The sequence below is a fragment of the Berghia stephanieae genome, chromosome 1 (assembly GCF_034508935.2).
Source record: "Berghia stephanieae isolate SIO BIC M18660-M18661 chromosome 1, UCSD_Bste_1.3, whole genome shotgun sequence".
In the NCBI taxonomy this organism is placed as follows: Eukaryota; Metazoa; Mollusca; class Gastropoda; order Nudibranchia; family Aeolidiidae; genus Berghia; species Berghia stephanieae.
This window is the reverse complement of record NC_088360.1, coordinates 85,077,213-85,102,212: the sequence shown is the minus strand read 5'-3', so window position 1 is coordinate 85,102,212 and position 25,000 is coordinate 85,077,213. Positions and strand designations below refer to the sequence as shown.

Here is a 25,000-nt window from a genome sequence, read left to right as displayed (position 1 = left end):
CTAGACAGAAAATAACTACGTACAATAAATAATCATACAGCTTTTAGACCTCTCAGGTTTGATAGTAACTACCCCAAGATCATTTATCATATATATATATATATATATATATATATATATATATATATATATATATATATATATATATATTTATATGTGTGTGTGTATGTATAGATATTGGGTAATATAAACGCTCTTTTTAAAAAAAACTTATACTACTCACTTTCCTCCCCATTTCTTCTTCCATTTCTGTCTTTTTGTTGTTTTGAAAATATACCGTCTGAACCAGATGACCCGAGTATTAGCAAATGTACATTTTTTCTTGTACCTTTTTGAATGCACCGTTTAAACCCAATCGCCACGCGGTGTTTCTTACCTGTCTAATGGGAAAACAAGTTAATGGATACAAGCTGTCCTTATCTTCAAAATAGTCGATAGGGGTCACTGGAAGAATCGCAAGGGTGGCAAAGGCAACTTTTTGTGGTACGACAATGGAGAGAAACAGTCCCCACCTAAAAAAAAAACCCACACATTTCAATCATATAATTCAAAAGGACATTTTTTTGCGAGTTAAACTGCGGTTTAAATATCATTATTCAAAAAAAGGCCTACAGAACAGATTATGTTCATAAAAAAAGCCAAATAGAAAGTAATAAGGAATGAAAAGAAAAAAGATGGTTAGATCTGATACGTATGTTGACCGACAAGTTGTGCGCTGGCATTGACAGAGTTAAAAATGTTTTGGGTTTTGAACAAGTAATACTTTGAGGTATGAACTTCTCTATGAACTGCATGGAGAACTCAAAGCAATCAGTCATTACTGCTTTGAAATTATAACTCAAATAAAATTGCAACATAAAGGCAGGTGACATAAAATATATTGATTGTTGATTTCTCAATTATATCAACAAATAACTATGGGGTTTCTGATGAGCACTATTATCCTTCAATTGCGATATCTGTGGTATACGTTGAGCTACCCAATTTTCTTACCCCTATTCTGCTTTGATTTTTTTCCTGAGCAACTTTCAACAATGACGATTGTGTCCATTAGTAAAATATAAGCTTGAAATGCAATTTTGTCAAAACCATATTTATTTTCATGATCTTTTCTATTGAGTTGACACAGGGTCAGCAGTATAATAGTGAATAGTCTAAGCTCCACACCATTTCACCTGTCACTTTGGAAGTTAAACACACACTCACACACCCAAACACGCACACACACACACACATATACACGCGCGCATTAAGTAGGAGGTGATAGGTTTAAGTTATTGTGCCAGGTTTTATAATTGCCCTTTCAAATTAAAACAACACAACAATGAACATTATGTTGGGATAGCCATTAAGTTGAGTAATGTACAAAAATTATTATAGAAGCTTAAAAAAAAGAACAAAATAACAAACTTGAAAGGTTTCGGGCTCAAAACCTTTCTCTAGTTAATAACAAACACAGTAAAAACATTGATACATCACTTTCAATACAGACAGATAGCAGAAGAGCAAAACATAAAATATAAGGATGTAAGATTAAATTTCGACTTCCTATGTGCCGTTTGTCTGATATTAAAGTGATGTATGAACGTTTTTATTGTTTCTATTATTGGATGAAGTTGGGTTTTGAGCCCGAAACGTTCCGTGTTTGACATCCTCCTTTTTTAAAGCTGTTAGACTCTATATTCATTTTTGTACATATTTCTTTAAGGTCCACTGCTTCGATTCATTTTGACTTTCATTAAGTAGAGGTGGATAATCATTATCACAATTTCTACATTCTTGCCACGACAGTTTCATAAATAAAATCGTTTTAAAATCTGAATATATTTATCATAGATTCTGACAATTCTTGCCCGGTAAAAAACACGTGATCAGGGTTGTCAATAATATCCGTGACGAGGATGGCCTTCGATCGCTACCTGGCACCATTTTACGAGTAGCTATTGATGTGGAAAATATTCGGATATAATGGAATTCTAAATAGATAGAACCATTTCATATATAATCCATCGAGCATATTAATCATGCTTCGTTTATCACTTCAGTATCAATATCAAGGTAACAATATTCCGTAGTTTTGCTAAACATGTGTATCATATATCAAATGGTATCATGCAGGTCAATACAAAACTGAAATAGGAGGGTGGGTGGGGGGGGGGGGGGGTATATATTGATAGCCCTACCGAAATGTTGACAACTGCGACATTTTACAAGGGTCTTGTATGACAATCAATGTCAGTGCCATAAATGCAAGGTTGAAAACCATGTCAATAACGCCAAACAACATAAAGAACCCTGTGGAATAAAGTCATAAAATTCAATTGAATAATTATAAAAATAGTATTGTATAACGTTTTATAGATTTAGAAACTTATAACAATGAATGATGATGAGAAATAAAGGGTTCGAAGAAGTGCCAGAGAGTGAAAATATAACGGTGTCATAGGACCAAACCCGGGATCCAATTGATACGCCAGCCAAGCGCTGGGTGTCGTATCCATTGGATCTCATGTTTGGCTTACTTGACACCTTGATATTTTCATTCTCTGTTTTGATCTGGCAATTCTCCATAGCCTTTATGTATCAATGTAAAGTTTTATGGACATTTTGCACACAAAAGCAGTCCTTCAGAACCATAAGGGCCTTGGGCCCGGAGTTCCTCACGATTTCTGTAGCGGACAATTATAGTCGCTTGTTATTCTTTGTATTGGACATAGGTCTGACAGACAGACATCGATATAAAGGAGACAGAAATGTGAAAAAGTGTCATATAACGAAAATGTAATCCATTGCTATTATAGCAATGACAACATTTTGTCTACACCCCCCCCCCGCCCCCCCCCCCCTCCAACCCCCATCCTAATTTTATAATTCTATATCGGTCTATAGTAGCGGTAAAGTTTAAATTTCTTTTGATACACATACGTATTAATAATATACTGTAAAATTTCTGATTATCAGTCAGGAAAGCAATTTATGATTGCTTTTAAAATACGTTGTGAAAACAGTCAAAATTATACAAAATGCAAAATTGTAAGAAATAATTAATTTGCTAGATATTTACATTAATTAGTTTTAAATAGTGAAATACCAAATGTCATTTTGGTTTGAATTTTTAAACTGAAAATTAAAAAAATATATGTCACTTTTTGAGAAAATGACATTTTAAATGTTCTTTTTTCCAACCAAGCAGTGAGACAAGGGTTTTGACTGAGTTTTTAAAATACATTTTGATCAGATTTGAATATTCTATACAGCCATTGGAAAACATAAATAATGAATCTATCTCAACCGATGCGTACTGATTTACAAGTTTAATATCTCAAATTGTTATCGTCTCATCGTTGTAATGGAAATTCAATCCAACGTATGACAAAAATGTTAAAACAAGCCCCTAATCGCTTTTAGTTAGAGGACTTCTAAATAATATGTGCATGTTGATTTTAACCCACGCGTAATGAACCTAAGAAAGATAATCCATGTTTTACTCTTTATTGTAGATATATGAATTATACCCCATGTATGCAATGCATTAACGTGAGTTGGTTAAATAAAAAGACAGTTCAGTTCTGAATATACTGTAATAACCATTGACTCGTTGTTTCTTAGTATCTTCTTTGCTGTAACTATAATATGAGACCATAGCTGCCACTTGAGATCATGCTTAAGCATCTGCAAGTTATATAGGGCTGCACAACACACGAGACAATACAATGAAACTACATATTATATTAATTTTCCTCAATATTTAGAAGAAAAAAAAAACTCCATCACAAAAACCTTCAAGATTCCCTCCGCAGTAGTGCGGGGCGGTCCTTGGCAAGCTTAAGGACCACGGTCCTACGGTCCCTGGGAAATGAAAATCGCAGGGACCGGTCCTAGAACCGGTCCTTTTCGACATTGAACATTCCTGAGAGACCGTTGGAAGTTCGAACCGTTTTGACCTTTGGGACCATGGGATCGTTCATTCTTGAACCGTTAAAGACTTGGGACCGCTACACGATGAAAACCGTGGTCTACAGCAGTAAAACACACGGAGTAGTCACACTCATTTCAAATTGTAACCTAATTAGAGAAGAGGGGTGATGCCTTCTTTATTTGCTCACCGTACTTCATTGTTACTTCGATAATTTAGCGTGAATAAAATTTGAAATTTATCCCCATTAACGGAGATAATGGAATCGCCCAAGGCGTTGATCGAGTTGTTCGTGGCGTTGATACACACACGCAACTCCTACCCCCCCCCCCTCCCCCCCCCCCCCCACACACACATTAGAGGGCAGCGAGCATTGAAGAGTAAGAGAGAGACGTGAGGTTATAATAAGAGGGGGTGGATGCGGTAATAAGTAATAAGTGGGGTCGATGGTGACTTTTCGCCAGATCTAACAAACCCAGCTACCCATTCACTGCTGAGTAGACAGGGATTCAGAAAAAGCTCGACTGCACCCGGGATCGATCTCTGGCCCTTTGCGTATAAAGAGAGTGCTCTATCAATTGAGCTATCGGGGTCCCTAAATATTCTATTGGACTTTTTAAAAATACAGACGTTATAACTGGGTTTTTGGAAGGAAGAAACTAATGAAACTCATATTATTTGATTAGTTAAAACACCAAACGAAGTTTTAATATTATTGTATTATTTTAAATGACAACAATGCAGTAGAAAGGAGTGGTGACAAGAGATGGACAAAAGAAAACAAAAAATCGGACTTGCTACTTGCTAGGTTCGAGACACACACACACACACAACACAAACACACACACATCTTTAGTAGTCACATGAATTTCAAACAATAACCCATTAGAGAGGAGGGGTCATGCCTTCATCATAGATCATTGTCATTGCGATCATTATGGTGCAGTTAATTTTGAAATTTACCCCGTATAATGGAATCGTCCAAGGCGTGCGCCTCCTGTTCCCCCCATCTCACACACGAAAGGGCGGTTTGCGAAGTGGAGGGAGGTGGTCGTCTGCCTCTATGGTCGTCTGTGTCGTTTAGTGTATGGCAAAGGGGGGTGGGTGCGATTAATTAAGTGGGATGGGTGGTGATTGGTGGAAGATTGGCAAAGAACCGAGGCAACGAATCGCTGGGGAAGTAGTATGGCGCGAGACCGTTGAAAGGTGATAAGAAGTGGGACCGGTCCCCGGTTCACAGCTAAAGGACCGCAATATTAGGACCGGTCAAATGAGGACCGGTCCTCAGCGCGGCACTACTCCGCAGTCGATTTAGATCCAAGAAATGCGCTGTTACACTCAAACCATTTATTGATATAAGATGAGATAAGATTATACAAACTAATTTTAGACAGATAAGAGAGAAAAGACAGATACAGTGAGCAAAGCTACAACGATAAAGAGACGCAAATAGCGATGGCTTGGACGTGTCAGAATTGTGGTAATTACTTTTTCCAAGAACTGCACTGTTCTGGCGGAGAACCCAAAACCGCAGAACATCTGGTTGAGCGTCCAGGCTACCGGGTGAGTTCGCGACTGCTTACGAATGCCCTAGATAGAAGTCATAATATTGCAGTGTGAGACGAAACCATTAGAAACCGCTGCTGGACGACTGATGGCTAAAGATGAAAATGCAGAGCCAAAGAAACATGGAGAAGATCCATGGATAAGGAGCGGAGAGAAGCTGGCCTAACCTTGGATGACATTGGTGTCAATGCAGCCGACAGACAGAATGGAAGTCGTTGGCTGATTAAATAAGTAAGAGATAAGATAATAACATGAAAAAAATTATATAGACATAAAAATCGAAGAATTGGCATCAAATTTTGTCATATTGTATTTATGAATTGTGTAGATCATGACTTCCAGAAATTCGTAATAATTATTCAACCCTGTTCATGCGAGTTGTCATCGTGTTCAACATTGAACAAAATCAATTCAGTAAACTAAATGACACTCGTATTCCCAACATCATAAGGAACACACGAAATCGGGATTGGAAAAGGGGATACCATAATAACATCGACGTCTATATTACCGACGGGCTCTCAACAGGTAAAGAGATATCGATCATAACCATTAGGTAAGCCATCAAAAAAATTCCTCGATTGGTAATAAAGATTATTTTAATGCCATTTTATAATCACGCCGCTGTTTTCTCCCATTTGCGGTAAGCTATCACTCTGAATAGCACCGGTGGAACAGTCTCGTACTTGACAAAAACAACCTCTTAGTGCTAACATATTAGTATAGTCATATCTATATTCCGGTAATGACTATTCTTTTTTTTTTTCTCTTAAACACAATTTGTAAAATAGAGGGGTAGGTGAATGGAGAGATAGAATAGGAGATCGGTGGTGGAAAGATTGATATTGACGGATATATAGATATTTAGATAGCTAGATGGAAGGAGTTATATATATATAATATATATATATATATATATATATATATATATATATATGGACATATATAGAAAAGAAGAAGAGAAGAAGAAGAAAAAGAAGAAGAAGGTAAGAAGATATGATATAACATAGAAGCATCAAAAAAAGATGAAAAAGAATAATGAATAATAGGCTGAATTTGTAAGATCAGAAAGAAGGAAGAAGAAAAAACAACTAGGAACATATTAGTAAGAAAGTAATGAAGAAACACAAGTAAAATAGAGAGTAGTGAAGAAGATAGAAAGAGACGTAAGATGAATTGACGAATAAGATATAGATAGTAGATGAAGGAGTAATATATATAAAATAAATATATATATAAAAATAAGAAGAAGATAATATAAAAAAATGGAAAAAGATAGAAGAAGAAGAAGAGAAGAAGAAGAAGAAAAAGAAGAAGAAGAAGAAGAAGAAGAAGAAGAAAGAAGAAGAAGAAGAAGAAGAAGAAGAAGAAGAAGAAGAAGAAGAAGCAGAAGAAGAAGAAGAAGAAGAAGAAGAAGAAGAAGAAGAAGAAGAAGAAGAAGAAGAAGAAGAAGAAGAAGAAGAAGAAGAAGAAGAATTACTATGGTATGAAATTGAAAAACAATGAATTACCAGCAGCTCGACAAACGTCGGGGCTCGCATCATCCACGTAAGCAGTGACCATCACAAGTCCCATGGCTAGGGAAAGTGATGAGATGTCCCTCAGAAGCAAACTGCATTTCCATGAAGTCGGAATGATGTAAACAAAAATAAGCTTCACCAATACGGCCATCGTAGAGCTAATTAAGGCGATGGAAGAGAGCACCAGCAAGGCAGTGTAGAACTCCGAGTCGTTCTCCGCCGACAATTCTTCATTGTCAGGGATGGCGAGTGTAAGGTTAGACGTTATCATTTTCAGCAATGAAATTAGGATTCAAATCTATCCATAGTCCATAAAATGTTTGATCCGATCCATCTATTCCAAATTGGAAGGGCAATTTTTAATCACATTTTATTTTCACCAAAAAATAATTACATAATTAGCGTGATCTTAGTTCAACTTTTGGGTTACATCCAATCAAAATTAGATAGATGCAATCTTTCTTGGACAAATACGTCATTTCATGACATGTAAAAATGCTCTGAATTAATTGAGCTTTTGATGACTAAAGGCAGATAATCCGTTTGAATAAATGACACAATGGTATGAAAAAATAACTCAACAATTAATTTATAAAAACAAGGCTGTCTTACTTATAATTGAAACAATAGCACATAGTTGCAGATGCAATCTTTCTTGGACAAATACGTCATTTCATGACATGTAAAAATGCTCTGAATTAATTGAGCTTTTGATGACTAAAGGCAGATAATCCGTTTGAATAAATGACACAATGGTATGAAAAAATAACTCAACAATTAATTTATAAAAACAAGGCTGTCTTACTTATAATTGAAATAATAGCACATAGTTGCAGAACTTCCCTCTTTGATGTCCAGAATAATATTCTGTTAGGTCCGTGACAGCATATGCGAAATGCTTCCAGTTGATTTCCTTCGTCAATTTTCTGAGTTCTGAAATATAATAGATTAAAAAAAAAATGGATAGGCATTTGACGAAGGTTATCATAAATATATTACAGTGATAATTTGAGAAAGTAATATAAAAGTTGTTCCGTACAGCTCAAGTTAAATTTTTGCAAGGAGCACAGAATCCCTGTCATATCTAATAATTATCAAACTATTTTTTTACAGATTGATATACGAGTAACTTGCAAATCTTTTAAAAATTAAGAGTATTTCTATCACGTGTTAACGGGAATTATTATTTATAAAATCTGCTAGGGGCAATGGTGGGTCGTTTGATGTTGGGAATCTTCCTCTTGCCAGATTCATTTGCGCGCACCTACAGACTTTATTACCGTACCTATTTTGATCGTTGACAGCTCAAAGAATTCGCCTAGATCTATTTAACAATTTTTTTTCTAGATTAAGGCTAATCGTATAACCCGTTGACTCACATGACATCATTATATAATCATGTCCATATAATCTGCTAGATAATGAGGATCACTCATTTGGCTATTTATAAAATCTGCTAGGGCATTATGATCGGTCATTTATCGGTTTCGATGAAGTGGCAGGTTGGCTTTTACCTGCAAAAGTAGCATGAATAATGTATTCGTTTAGCTTGAGCGGCATACTGTTAGGTTTGTTAAACATTTTAATAGTTTATGGATGAACTCAATGCAATTTATCTGTTTAATCGGAAGAATACGTTTGTTACCAAAAAGCATAACGTTTCGGTTATAGTTGAACTCTTTTTATTTTATCTGTATAAACGGAAGAATTAACTTGACAGAGGAATTTCGTTTCATCCATTGTCGTCTGCAAAACATGATTTGACACTGTATTTGATCCGGCAATCTTATGTAAGTGTGTTGTATCTAAATCAATATTATTCCTATTAGTATTAAGATTTCATAGATAAATATTGCATAAATAATATATTACAAGATTACATTAAAGTTATGACGGCCCATTGACTATCTATCTGTCATTCATTTAACCCGTGATGGTCAGTTTAAGAAATGTTTAGGTTTAATCCCCCGCTCATTCATTCGAGTAAGTAAAAATGAAAATAAAATCTTTCCCGCGAAATTCCGGGCTTTTTACTAGTATACTCCCCCTCCCCCATCTATTATATATTTCTTTAGTGAAGCTGCGATAGCTATCATCTTAAGCGCACAACCAGTAAAGCCTTTCTCTTTTTACATTATACGATCACCCGAAGAAACCATTTAGACAAATTTCTCTCACGATATAATATGTACTAAATATTGTTTAGTTGCTCATTATAATGATTGCCACACGAGCAGTTTTATTTATTAATCGAAATATTTAGTCTAATGAAAGGCGTTCAAAGCTGGAGCTCGTTTGTCCAGAATTCAAATGCGTATAAAGATTTTAAAATAGAGCATTTATATAGAGAGAACAATATCACTCACATGCTCACAGCGCTTTATAAAGGGGTCCGTGGCCAACAGCAACACTTAACGCATAGGACGAAACATGACGCCTGTTAGGCGATATTTCAATTTTTTTTTCCCGACGGAGGCAACCTATTACCCCCGAGTACGGTGAAATAATATGAGTAAAGAGCCTTTTCCTAGGACTCAACTATGCACCATTAAGAGCGGGACTAGAACCTTGGATCCGAAGGTGTGTTTCACGCCACTTGATGACATAGCCGCATTATGAAATAGTACGCCTATGCTTTTCAAACCCATAGTGTGATACTTAGTCCCTGTTTTAAAAAAAGCTGTGCATAACTCTATATTATCCAATTGATTGGGAGTTGAAATTAAATGGATTGTTATTCATGCACGTGATAAAAAGGAAGATGTTAATAATGCAAGAGCTTGATATTCGATCACGGCCGGCTGAATGCAATGCCTTATTAATCCTTCGTCAAACCTTTGGATCAGATTGCTGCATGGTTTATTAGCAGGATCAGATCCTTGGTGAGGGAATTAGTGGATGGACCGGAAATTATGGTCATAGCAAGGCGGAAGGCTGAATATGGCAGAATCAGACATGAACTGTGAAACAAGGTGAATTAGTGATACGGTAAAACTGAGCATTCGTATTAACTAGAGCATTTAGAAAGAACAATATCCAATAAACGTGCTCAAAGCGCTATTCAAGGGGTCCCTGACCAACAACAACACGTAATATATAGAAGGCAGAACGAGACATGATGCCTGTTAGGCGATATTACATTTTTTCCCGACAGAAACAACGCTGGTAACGGCCAGGTAATCATTTTACACCTGAGTACGGTGAGAGAATGTGAGTAAAGAGCCTTTTCCAAGGACTCAACTATGCGCCGAGCGAGGCTTGAATCCAGGACCTTCCGATCCGAAAGCGAGTGTCATACCAGAAGACCACATAACCGCACATATAGAACGCATTACACTAAAAGCGCTTTATGAGTAGTCCCAAGCCAACAGCATCCTATCATATGCAGGACAAGACATGACGTTCGTAAGAGGATGTTACACAGTTTTACAAAGATAATGCCGTTACCGGGCGGGTTCTCATTTTACGTATAGTGAAAGAATGTGAATAATAGTATTTTCACAGGGTTCAACTTTGCGTCTTTCAAAGCGGGACTCGAATCCAGACCTACCGATCCAAAGGCTTGTGTCATACTACATGACCACAGAGCAGAACAAAAAAAGAGAGTTCATATATAGAATACTATACACTAAACGTGCTCAAAGCGCATTACGAGAAGCGACATGAAGTATGTAAGACGATATTACATTGTCTTTTGTATAAAGACCGCTGTGAATCGCCAGGTACTCATTTTACATGTGTGTACTGTGAGAAAATGTGAATTATAAGGCTTTTCCGATGTGTTAAATTAAGAAATCTTAAACGTGCGCTTATAAGTTATTGTTATCGGACACTGATATCAAATCTAATAAAACCATTCAAGTTTACAAAATGGTTATGGTATCCAAGTGTGTTTTGGAGCGAAACGCATTAATTTAATACATTACAAAACTGTTTGCTGTTGGGTTTTTTTTTTGCCAGCCAGGAAGATGGTCAATTTGCCAAATTCAATTTAACATTGATACATTGATAATATTATAATTTATCAAAATAATTGTATTTGTCACCATTTACCTTTTTCTTATTTATTCGCAGGTGCCTTTGACAAAATTATACTTTTAGACTTCCTAATACATTTTCTGTTTTTTCAATGCCCTGAAATGACCTACATGCGTCACAAATGCCGTAAAATTCTTATAAACAAAGAAAACAATCCTTGACATGGAATAATTGAAGTACACAAGGTTGTTTCGCTCTTTATCAGTACGGAAAATTACTTAAATGTTTGTGATATTCTAAAAGATTCACTAATTTGTCTTTGGGAATTAATTCTGTAATTCAACCAAACAATACGTTAAACTAATATGTCTGTAACTTGTAGGCAATGTTCGCAAAATCCCACTCTTCTAGAACTTTAATCAACGATAGAAATGTATTAAATAAGATAGAAAGGGGGTGGGCTATTTATGTTGGAATTTCCCCGAGGATAAAGATCACCCAGACCAAAGCATTTTGGTACACCTAGTATTACTAAATGTCAATAACTTTATTATCCGAAACAGAATCACCATGATATAACTCCTATCTTCTTTATTGTCAACGAATGAGGTACAAGCGTGGTCCTCATTTACAAAAACAATACTAGATATTATTGCTGTGGCGCTTCTGTTATTATTATTATTATTATTATTATTATTATTATTATTATTATTATTATTATTATTATTATTATTGGTGTATTACAATGTTGTATTTTTATGATTTTTAGTGGTATCATTTTATGTTTTGGTTTCATTCACCTTTTTTTCTGACTTTCATGTATGTTGTCATCAAATTGTATGTATGGGTTATTGGCGAAAACCTAAGATTAAATCAACGTTATTTTATGTTTGTCTTATTTTGACTATGGAACTGATACTTATCATAGCAGACCCGCCTACTTCAAATAGGAAAATGTAATACGTAGTTCTCAGAGTAAATAACATCGTAGACATTGTAACTACCCTTAACAATCACCAGCTTGTCCTTATAATGCGTGGGGAAAAATGTTTTTAATTCCTTTATGTGATGGGTATCAAATTTTAAAAAACGAGAAAAACTGATTGGTGATGGTGGTAGTGATAGTGGTAATGGTGGTGGTGGTAATAGTGATGGTTGTGGTAGTAATGATGATGGTAATATTATTATTGTTATTGTTATTATTATTATTATTGTTGTTATTATTATTGTCTTTATTATTATTATTATTATTATTATTATTATTATTATTATTATTATTATTTATTAATTATTATTATTATTATTATTATTATTTTTATTACTATTATTATTGTACGTATTGGTGGTATTACGATTGTTGTATTTTTTTGTGTGGTTATTATATGGTATCAGTTTATTTTTTGGTTCCATTTACCATTTTTTTTCCACTTTCATGTATGTTGTTATCAATTTGTGTGATTTATTGGAGAAAGCCTACGATTGAATAAACTTTGAAACTTTGAAACTTTGTCATCCAGTATGGGCATTTCAGTTTGCTACATCCCCGTCATAGAAAAAAAAATAGTTGCATCAATCGAGAAGTAACTATACTAAAAATAATACTTACAATAGATACAAACACAATAACAATTACTACTACTACTACTACTACTACTACTACTACTACTACTACTACTACTACTGCTGCTGCTACTACTACTACTACTACTACTACTACTACTACTACTACTACTACTACTACTACTACTACTACTACTACTACTACTATAACAATTACTGTTACCACTGCTATTATTACTACTACCACTATTACTACTACTACTACTACTACTACTACTACTACTACTACTACTACTACTACTACTACTACTACTACTACTACTACTACTACTACCACTACTACTACTATAACTACTACTGCCGTTATCTTTATTTATCAATTCTCGCGGTTCAATGTACAAATATCGATCTACACACACAATCATTTTCAATCGATCATTGATCAACAGAGTGAGTGTCGATATCTTACGCTCTCACAAGAATCGGTCGACAGCATTGATACCAGGCGTACATAACACAATGGCTCCCATTGAAACGGAATGAAGGACATTCAAATAAAACGCCGCCGGGGGTGGGTTTATATCGGAACGTCTGATAAATGTTAAAGTGTTGAAAACACATGGGTATTTCAAGTCAATTCAATTACACTGCAAAGCTGCAGTACGTTTAATCTTCTCGGCAATCCTAGGTAACATTCCCATGTGCTGGTTTCAAGTTTCTACCAGCTAGAACTTGGAAGTTTTGGTATGATTAATTCAAGTTCAAAATAAAATATATTAAAATGAATTTTTTATTAGAGTGTAATATTACGCACGCATGCAATATATATATATATATATATATATATATATATATATATATATATATATATATATATAATATAATATATATATATATATACATATATATAATATATATATATATAATACAAGTATATATATATATTATATATATAACATCAATGAAATAATAAATAAATAAATAAATAAATCTATCTATCTGTCTATAAATCAATCTATCTATCTAGCTATCTATCTAGCTATTTATCTGACTATCTATCTATTTATCTATCTATCTATCTATCTATCTATCTATCTACCGATCTATATTTCTGTCTCTTTGTGTGTCTGTCTGCCTCGAATGCAATATGTATACAGTACTGTTTTGACGTAAGTCTCAATATTGCAGCTTAGCTTTTAAAGGTAAACAGAATGCTAAAAACAAATTTAAAAAACCCAAATGTGGTAAACTTTGCACATCTATCCATCTCTCTCTCTCTCTCTCTCTCTCTCTCTCTCTCTCTCTCACTCTCTCTTTCTCCATCTCTCTCTCTCGCTCTCTCTCTCTCTCTCTCTCTCTCTCTCTATATATATATATATATATATATATATATATATATATATATATATATATATACACACATGGGGATCCCGAAAGCTCAGTTGGTAGAGCACTCGCAAATGGACCAAGATCGATCCCGGATGCGGTCGGGATTTTTTTCTGACTCCCCTGTCCACCCAGCAGTGAATGGGTAGCTGAGTCTCTTAGATTTGGCGGAAAGTGCTTAGCTATAGACCAGCGTCCTATCGAAAGGAGAGCAATCAATTGGTATTGTCCATTTCACGCCATAGAAACCGGAATAAACCCCAGCTTCATGGGCCCAATGGCTCTGAGGGACTACTTATCATCTACATGCCCATCTTTCCATCTATACATCTACTTATCAATCATTCTATATGTCTTTTATGTTACCTATCTATCTATCTATCTATCTATCTATCTATCTATCTATCTATCTATTTATCTATCTATCTATCTATCTATCTATCTATCTATCTATCTATCTATCTATCTACCTATATTTCTGTCTCTTTGTGTGCCTGTCAGTCTATCTATCTAGAACGCAATATGTATACAGTACTGTTTTGACGTAAGTCTCAATATTGCATCTTAGCTTTTAAAGGTAAAAGGAGATGATATTGGGCCAGACTGCTAAAAACAAACAAATGTGGTAAACTTTGCACATCTATCTGTCTATTAATCTATATATCTATCGATCCATCTATCTATATGTCTATCTATCTATCTATACACCTGTCTGTCTGTGCATCTACTTATTTGTTTTCATATTTCTATGTCAGTGTATGCGATTACAAGTTACACTTTTTTCGTTCTTTTATGTCTAACAATCTGTATCCTGCAAGCCATATATATTCTATTATACATATTATACAATATCAATACATATCATATCGTAGACCATGGTTTGAACAAATCTTGCCATCCCCTATGAATTAGATCATTGGTTTAGAAAGACGTGTAGCCTACTTATTTGTAGCTCTGATAATCCAAATTATTATGGGCTCATTGTTGTAATGGAAATACTCTCAACCAACGTAAACTATTGTCCATTACAAAAAAATAAAATACAACAGGCCCATAATCGGGTTCGGTTATCAGACCTGTAAATATGTGCACGTCGGTTTAGAAGGTTAAATTCCATTTTATAAAAAGACAAAATTTACGTGTTTCCTTTGAATAATGTCCTCATATTATTGACTTTGTGGCTCAACAATTTGTAACGCATGAATAATTTCTGCCCGTTAGGGGTTAAATAATAGGCAATTACAACAAACCAACCAACGTTATCTATGTAATACGGGGATCAAGACAATGGCATAACGTCACACTAATGTGATCTTTCCCATAGACAACATTGATATATTATGTTTTGTCCAGTGTTCTACCACATGCGTTCAACAACAATGTTTGTTCAGTCCAATTAAACTGCTTCTGAGACTTTCTGGTTAGGGTCTGGCACCGTGCCATGCTATGGTCTGGGTGACATCGTGTTTGTCTCCAAAATTAGATAGTATACATAAGCCTTTCTCATGTCAATGCTACTGCTTCTCTCGCATGGCAGATTTTGAAGATAATATGTTATATCCATAGGGTTCCATTAAGGACAGGAGTTTCATTGTAGTTCACCAAATCTAACGTCGAGTTAACACCATTGGGGCTGGATAGCGCACTTGAAAAATAAAAGGATCTTGTAGGGATTAGGTATTTTAATGAATTTTGTTACTGTCGTCACAAATGTAAAGAGAAAGAATATGGGTAAGAATATGTGAATATGAACAAAAAAGAAAAGAAAAATCGTTGTATGAGGAACGGTTGTTTGTCATTTTAAAGACGCCATCAATCATTGACATTGGGTTTACCATTGAGTTTCATTTACTTCTACTGACATCACTACTTCACTACCAATACTCCAGTTAATCTATCCCCTTCCTCCTACCACCACCACCACTACTACTACTACTACTACTACTACTACTACTACTACTACTAGTAGTACTACTACTACTACTACTACTACTACTACTACTACTACTACTACTACTACTACTACTACTACTACTACTACTACTACTACTACTACTACTACTACTACTACTACTACACTACTACTACTACTACTACTACTACTACTACTACTATACTACTACTATATACTACTATCTACTACTACTACTACTACACTACTAACTACTACTACTACTACTACTACTACTAACTACTACTACTACTACTACATACTATACTACTACTACTACTACTACTACTACTACTACTACTACTACTACTACTACTACTACTACTACTACTACTACTACTACTACTACTACTACTACTACTACTACTACTACTACTACTATACTACTATTTACTACTACTACTACTACTACTACTACTACTACTACTACTACTACTACTACTACTACTACTACTACTACTACTACTACCACTACTACTACTACAACTACTACTACTACTACTAGGCTATGTGGTCAAGTGGTATGACACTCGCTTTCGGATCGGAGGGTCCTGAGTTCGAGCCTCGCTCGGCGCATAGTTGAGTCCTTGGAAAAGGCTCTTTACTCACATTCTCTCACCGTACTCAGGTGTAAAATGAGTACCTGGCCGTTAACAGCGTTGTCTCTGTCCGGAAAAAATTGCAATATCGCCTGACAGGCGTCATGTCTCGTTCTACGTGTTACCTGTTGCTGTTGGTCAGGGACCCCTTGTAAAGCGCTTTGAGCACATTTAGTGGATATTGCGCTATATAAAAGCTCAATTTTTTTTAAATTTAAATTTTACTACTACTACTACTACTACTACTACTACTACTACTACTACTACTACTACTACTACTACTACTACTACTACTACTACTACTACTACTACTACTACTACTACTACTACTACTACTACTACTACTACTACTACTATTTCCCAAGAAATAAGAAGTGTGTGCCAATGACATTTGATCTGATTCAATTTAAACAAAGCGATTTATCTTTGTGGGGGTTATTATATTGTAATTCTCTATGCTGTTTCCAGTTTTACATTGTCTTGGAATGCAATTATGGTTCTATGGATTAAATCAATATGGAAGATATAAATCAAATGGAGTAACCCGATAATCAATCTCTAAGATCTGGGAACTTATTGTCTAAGAAGGACGTTAAACTAAAATTTTCCAAGGAACATTTGAACCTTTAAATTCATGAAACAGTCGATACTTCACTCGGTTGGTCTTTACCTTAATAAAGCGTCGCCTGCATGTTTATTGGTTACAAAGACAGAACCATAGAAAGTAATGTAGGCAAGGTGATGCATCGTGGTAATCTATCCTGTCTTCATTGTTTTAAAACGCATTGTTACCGTTTACTTTATTTCGGTTTCTAGTTTTAATGGAAAGAATAAATCATACAAACCTGGTAAATAATAGCCGAATTATGAGGAAATCTGATATATCTCCTTGAACAATTTGAAACAAAAAACAATTTTTTGTTTATTGAAATTGTATAATTTTGCAGTACCGTATGCAAAATATGATCCTTCAGTATTGCCCGATTTACATCGAGATGACGTAGCCTAAAAATTAGCTATTTTTATTGTACATTTTCCTTTTTATATGATTTTCTTGACAAATTGAGTAGTAACTTTTTCCTATTTTCCCCCTTTGTTGGTCAAATTTACCAAAACATTAAATATTCACCGTTTAAATTTCCAACCAACAAAAAGAAAAAAATATTATACGAGTTGATAGTGAGTGATATGCCAGTTAGATCACATCATTTAATTAATTAAGCAGACTTAAAATATTATTCGTGCTCTTTTGTGGTATCTTCTAATTGATTTACTTTTCATAGAAACCCCTGTTCATAAACGTAGAGTGATAAAATAATTTTATATTTGAGTGACTATGGTTGTGCTGGTGTTAAGCCATCATTATTGTAATAATAATTCATTATTACTTATTATTATTATTATTATTATTATTATTATTATTATTATTATTATTATTATTATTATTATTATTATTATATTATTATTATTATTATTATTATCATATTATTATTGCTATTGCTATTATTATTATTATTACTACTACTACTACAATTACTACTACTACTACTACTACTACTACTACTACTACTACTACTACTACTACTACTACTACTAATACTACTACTACTATTATTATTATTATTATTATTATTATTATTATTATTTATTATTATTATTATTATTATTATTATGATCAAATTCCATCAAAGTATTCAATAAGAGTTAAAACGATAGCAACAATTGTTGAAATCCTATGCACCAAGGGCATTCCAGCAGAAGTACATTAGACCCAGCGATGGATAGATGGGTCGGATAGAATTAACTCAAAACAAGATTCACACCAAGTGGCGTGGCTCAGGTGATAAAGGAACTAACGGGACCTTTTTTCTGGGAACATTCAATTCATTACTGAAATGTTCCCCTTATATTTACAATCATTTTGTAATTTGATTTTGAAACTTAATTGTTTTTTTCGATGGATTTTCAAGACGTCTATAATTTTTTTTTTCACGAATGCTTATGCGACAAAATCTTACGGGCAAATAAGTTGAATTAATCATGAAAATACTCAAAGTGTCATTAATTGTAAGAAATTATAACTTTAACGTTAACAGGTTTCTCTTTTTATTTTCTCCAGTCTTGTCCCCGTTATTTATCGGATGGTCACCAAAAAATGAGATACTTTTTGTTGCTTGATATAAACAAAAGTTCTCAATAAATGTAATTGAATTTTTAAAGAAAAGTAATAGAACGGTTTATTATTTCTGAGAATAAAAACTTCATAATAATTGAAAGAAAAATACAGGTACGGTGGTATTTCTTAAAAACCGACTACAAAAATGAAAAATCAAGAGAATGCCATTTTATGTAAAATCCAGTTTCAAAAGCTTGCATTTTAAATGCGGGTTGCCACACCGAAAGCCATAAGGAGTTTCAAATCGTCAAGAAAATCCACTCATGTGAAAGAAAAACAAAATACCCGTGTTAGACTTTGATTAGATAGACTTAAAACAGATGATGTCAAACAAATTGTTTTTGCGGTTGAAAAAAAATTTCAATCTCGAAATCCACAAATTTTTTTTTGTCAAAATGACGTTCTTATTGTAGCGATAAAAGAAATATTCATTCAAAACGTGTTTATCATAAAGAAACTATATTCTATGGGAAGATTATGGTGTCTTTGTGTGTTTCTTGACAAGGAACAATATGAATTCCTTTCATTGAAACGCACCACAGCCAAGGTTAATGCCGATTCTTACGTCCAGCTTTAAGAAAACAATTTCTGTCGGACTGTCGAGCTTTATACCCATTAAACAATTTCATATAACAACAGGATTGAGCAAACCAGTGGCTTTTAATATCTAAAAACATTTATTTTATCTCATAATTACAATGACAACTCCTTGAAAAATGCCTAATTTCTTTAAGACCACCCGATATATATATATATATATATATATATATATATATATATTATATATATATATATATATTATATACATATAGTATTTAAACCTAAGTATTTATATAGCGCAATATCCATTAAACATGCTCAAAGCACTTTACAAGGGAATCCTTGCCAACAGCAACACTTAACATGTAGGACGAGTCATAACGCTTGTCAGGCGATATTACAATTCTCCGGACAGAAACAACATTGTTAACCGCCTGGTACACAGTTTACACCAGAGTATGGCGGGAAAAAGTGATAGTAAAGTGCCTTTTCCAAGGACTCAACAGTGCTCAAAATGGGACTTGAATCCAGGACCTTCCGATCCGAAGGCGAATGTCATACCGCTAGACCGTAAAGTGGCATAGAGGGACCTTTGGGGACTATACAATAATCTCATCTTTCCTTTCCTCGGTAAATAATTTTAAGCAAAGATTGTTACACGCCCTTGTGCGCAAATTAAAATTGTATACAATATTGCCTAGGTATATCATTGAGGCAATTGAACGGTCGTAGATTACTGCGATAGGAAATATTTATCGACGGTTTACGATCGGTTATATCGACATGTTCCCGATAAAGGGGACATAAACATGTAGGGACGGGTAACACGAAGACAGGACTGGCATGGCACCAATTTGAATCGAGGGCTTCCAACTTCCAACCCAACAGGTGTAACTTGAGACAGGAAGAGTACTTTGTTCTTTGATATTTGTTCTTCTTATGATCAACATATCGATCACCTCTCTTATCTGCCCTATTCTTAAAGAGATAAGGAGAAGAAAAAGTAATTGAAAGAATAACTATATTATAATATATACAAATCTCTTTTAGCTCGATCACCTTTCATATTCTCTTGTTAAAGAGATAAAGAGGAGAAAGAATAAATGAAAGAAAATCCGTGCTTATACAAATCTCTTTTATGTACCTCATTAAAAAAAATTCGCGGTTTCAAAATCAAGAGGTGAACTCTATAAAAATAAAAAATGTTTCAGACATAATTTAATAATTTATTACCATAACATTGTAGGGTATCAGAACGTTCTCAAAATGGTATTATTTAGGGTTGAATTAAACGCGGAAAAGTGAATTTAAATCTTTAAAAATCTTTTTAAAAATACGCCTTCCGCCACGACATCATTTGATAGGCACTCCATGAAGGGATATAGATAATCCACCAAACAAGATGTCTGGTGTCAACAGGAATCACCCATGTTGACCAAAATGAGCACATTAGACGGTATTAATCTCGCCCAATGAAAAACAAACCCGAAAGTTCCTGAAGTGGGGCTCGAACCCGGGACATTCTGGGTCGTAGTGGTTAACCATTAACCATTCGGCCACTTTTAAAACTAAAATAATAAGAAATAGATTTTTGTAGTGTAAGAATTTGTGTGTATTCTCCACCATGACGAAGAGAAATTTACCCCAGGTTTCATACTTGAGGCTGTAAATTAAATTTTCAGCAACTAGTTTGTCCCTCCCGACATAATTCCGTCTTCAGACTTTGGGTAACATATTCACAGTCGTGCTCTGATGATAAAGGATAATGACGAAACGTAGATTCAAGCGTATGCATGTAAATTGTAAAGTAAGACCCATGTTTATGACTCTGAGGAATGTCATCTGGGCATGTATGGACTACGTGGTCTCGTGGTATGACACTCGGAAGGTCCTGGATTCGAGCCTTGTTCGGCGCATAGTTGAGTCCTTAGAAAAGGCTCTTTACTCAACATTCTCTCACCGTAATCAGGTGTAAAATGAGTACCTGGCCGTTAACAGCGTCGTCTCTGTCGGAAAAACAAATTGTAAGATCACCAAACAGGCGTCATGTTAAGTGTTGCTGTTGGTCAGGGACCCTTTGTAAAGCGCTTTGAGCACGTTTAGTGGATATTGCGCTATATAAAAGCTCAAATTTAAAAGCTCAACTTTATGGACTTAATGTGATCGAGCGACTCGTTCCTTTCCATGTTGCGCTTACTCTCGTCAACTTTAATAGTGACCTAGCTATCCATTTATTTTTGGGTGAACAGTAAATAGGTTGCGATAATTATTCCTTGGTTGAAGACCATACTATTTCGAAACGGGTTCACTAACCTACCGCCACCACGCCGACCTATTTTATGCCAATGAGTGTCCATGTAGAAGGAATGAAGTTGACGTCATTCACCTCTTTGTTATTGTTTTAGCCAGCAATTTTTATGAGTAGTTCTCACTAAATTGTATCACTCAGACAATAAACGGTCAAAGTTACACACAGTTTTGTGTGTTGCTACGTTACATCCGGCTGATGGAATGTCAGTCAGTAAATTACCTAGGCGCAAAGCAAAATATAAGAAATCGTTGATGTCCATAATTTTTGTTGTTGTGATCCACCCCTCCTCAATGGGGGTTTCCACTTTATTTGAAATTCACACATTCGAACTATTTATTTAGTTTCTATCGGCGTGCATCACGGATTCTGTCCCTCAGTTGTGACCAAGTACAAGACAGTAAACGCGTATAATTTCACCATGATAATTTTAGAAGTTTTGGATACGCTGGATTTGCCATTCATGAAAATAATTTTAAAAAGTCGTTTCACTGTGTCTACCGCCCACCACCAAGCCAACAAAACAAAATATCAACAATTGATTTTTTATCTGAGTTCGGAGAATTTATGTCAATGCAATCCATTAACAAAAAGCATAATATTTTTATGGGTGATTTTAACATTGATTATTTCGGAAACAAAAATGAATCGAAAGTATTTCGGGAGATTATTGACACAAACAACAATATTCAACTTGTAAGCGGTCCTACAAACAACCATGGCCACACAATAGATCATGTCATTACAGACATTGAACATTCTCTCTCTTCATCTGTCTCAAATATTGATAAATTAATCTCTGACCATCATTTAATTGTGTTTTGCGTTTTATTTCCAATGAAGCACGAAGTAAAAAAGATGATAACATCTCGTAATTTGAAGAATATAAACATGAACATTTTTAAACAAGACCTTGACCATAACGTTAAAAATAAACATGATGCGAATGGTCTCCACGAGTCAATTGTTGGTACGGTGGACAAGCATGCTCCCTTAACAACTAGAGCAGTAAAAGTGAGACGTCAAGCACCCTGGTATAATACCGAAATAAAATTGAATGGATTAGCCAGGAGGCGGGCAGAAAGAAAATGGCTCAAGTCCAGAGATGCTGTCGATAAGAAGCGATACATCGCGGCTAGAAATGATGCAAAAGCCGTCAATTTCAGGGCCAAAAAGAAATTCTATGAAGAAAGCCTCAAAAACGTGGGACGTTCGAGACAATTCTTTGCCTTGACCAAGGAACTGCTGGGACAACAGACGCAACCAGCTCTCCCATCTTTAATCGATCGTGCAGATCTACCAACTCGCTTTGGTCAATATTTTAAAGAAAAAACGGATACCATCAGGAAGGAACTCTCGTCTGAATCGATCCCTACAACATTTGACAAGTTTCATGGTGATTCGTTAACACATTTTTCAAAGATTACTGAAGCTGACTTACGTGATTGCATTATGTCGTCTCCAACTAAAAGTTGTGATTTAGACCCCTTAAATACTGCCATTTTAAAAAAATGCATTGATGTAATTTTAACACCATTTACATGTATTGTTAATAATTCGTTGCAGTCAGGTGCTGTACCAGACATTTACAAAGTTGCTCATGTCAAACCCCTTTTGAAAAAACCTGATCTCGATAAAGAGAACTTAAAAAACTATCGCCCTGTCTCTAATCTTCCTTTTCTCTCTAAGATCTTAGAAAAGCTTGTTTTGAAACAATTACTGTCTCATCTTAAAAATAATTGTCTTGAAGAAAAATTTCAGTCTGCTTATAGGCAACATCATTCGACGGAAACCGCACTTGTTAGGGTTGTTAATGATCTCCTCTCTGTTATAGACAATGGTTCATGTTCTTTGCTGAATTTGCTTGACCTATCGTCTGCTTTTGATACTATTGATCACAATCTTCTTCTCAAACGTCTTGAAATTACTTATGGCGTGTCTGGTGCAGCGCTTGATTGGTTTAGGTCATATTTGTTTAATCGTAAACAGATTATTACGGTGGATGAATATAGATCGGAGGAAATCTTTCTTGATTGTGGGGTTCCCCAGGGTTCAGTACTTGGACCCGTTCTTTTTGTTTTGTACGTTGGCCCTCTGTCTAAAATCATCAGAAGTTTTGGTCTGTCTTACCATCAATACGCTGATGATACGCAATTGTACTGCGTTTCCAATATGAGAAATTTACAAGAAGTATCAGCCAATAGTAAAAATTGTATCCAAAGTGTTAAGAAATGGATGAATGAGAACAGATTGAAACTGAATGATGATAAGACGGAGGTGCTGTATGTGGGGAACAGGAAGTGGAAAAGTGAAACAGATTTGAAGTTGGGGGATGCCTCTATTCAAATTGTTGACAAAGTGAAAAACCTTGGCACATTCTTAGACTCTGGACTGTCGATGGAGCATCAGGTTAATAATTTGGTTAGATCTCTCTTTTTCCAACTAAAAAAGATTGCTTCCATTAGACGGTTCATATCTGAGGATGTGACCAAGCACCTGGTTGTGTCCCTCGTACTATCGAAATTGGATTATTGTAATGCTCTGTTGTTTGGCGTTTCGCAATACAATCTGAAACGTCTTCAGATTGTCCAAAACAGCGCTGCCAGACTAGTATTTATGAAGCGTAGGTGCGACTCTGCCGGACCTCTACTTCATGACCTGCATTGGCTGCCTGTTGAGAAAAGAATTAAATTCAAAGCTTGTGTTTTAGTGTATCGTTGTCTTGAAGGTACTGCCCCTTCCTACCTTTCAGAACTAATTGAAAGATATTCAAAACCCCGCCCCTTACGTTCGGCCAGTGATTCCACAAAACTAGTTGTCCCTCGAATTCGGAAAAATGCTGGAATGAGATCCTTTTCTCATTTCGGACCCTCTATTTGGAACGCCTTACCGCAGAGCATTCGTGAAAAAGAATCTTTGTCTATTTTTAAACGTTCGCTTAAAACATATTTGTTTCGATTTTAGTAGATGGTATGAGAAGCAAGATAGGTTTGGTTTGTGTTGTGTGTTGTGTTGTGTGTGTGTATGTGTGTGTGTGTGTGTGTGCTTGTGTGTGTGAATGAGTATGTTTCAGCCAAAGTAATTTGTAATTTAAGCGCTTAGAGTCTGGTGTCTCGGAGTTATAGCGCTATATAAGTTTTCAGCATTATTATTATTATTATTATAAACACTATTTTCTTTTAGGGTTCAATGGTTTCTGTGAGTGAACAAAACCTACAAAATTACACAATTCATAAAAACAACAAGCCACAACATGAAGATACAAATGCTTTGAATAGGTCTTTGAATGTGGGAGTATTATGCTTGAGTGTGTTTTATATGTGCTATTTATTAAAGGACGAAGAACACCGATGGGAAACACTATTGTATTGTTATTCATATTCTAGTCCTTCATTTTCATCCCAAGTTTTAGGAATTCTAAATGAAACAAATGAGAGTAGAAGTTAGACAACACTGAGAGACACAAACGTCTCACCCCATACAAATGAACATTATTGATA

At 35.0% G+C, this 25,000-nt stretch overlaps 1 protein-coding gene across 1 annotated transcript in view; it reads right to left on the bottom strand.

Moving 5' to 3' along the window:
* The window catches only part of LOC144959735 (uncharacterized), a 41,866-nt gene that overhangs the window by 8,458 nt on the left and 8,408 nt on the right, over positions 1-25,000 (bottom strand). Inside the window, exons 2-4 of the mRNA XM_078892435.1 lie at positions 6,994-7,935; positions 2,184-2,295; positions 377-512 (exon numbers count right to left, since the gene is read on the bottom strand). Of these exons, the coding sequence (XP_078748561.1) occupies positions 377-512; positions 2,184-2,295; positions 6,994-7,273 (528 nt within the window). The 5' untranslated portion in view covers positions 7,274-7,935. The remainder of the gene's footprint in view (positions 1-376; positions 513-2,183; positions 2,296-6,993; positions 7,936-25,000) is intronic.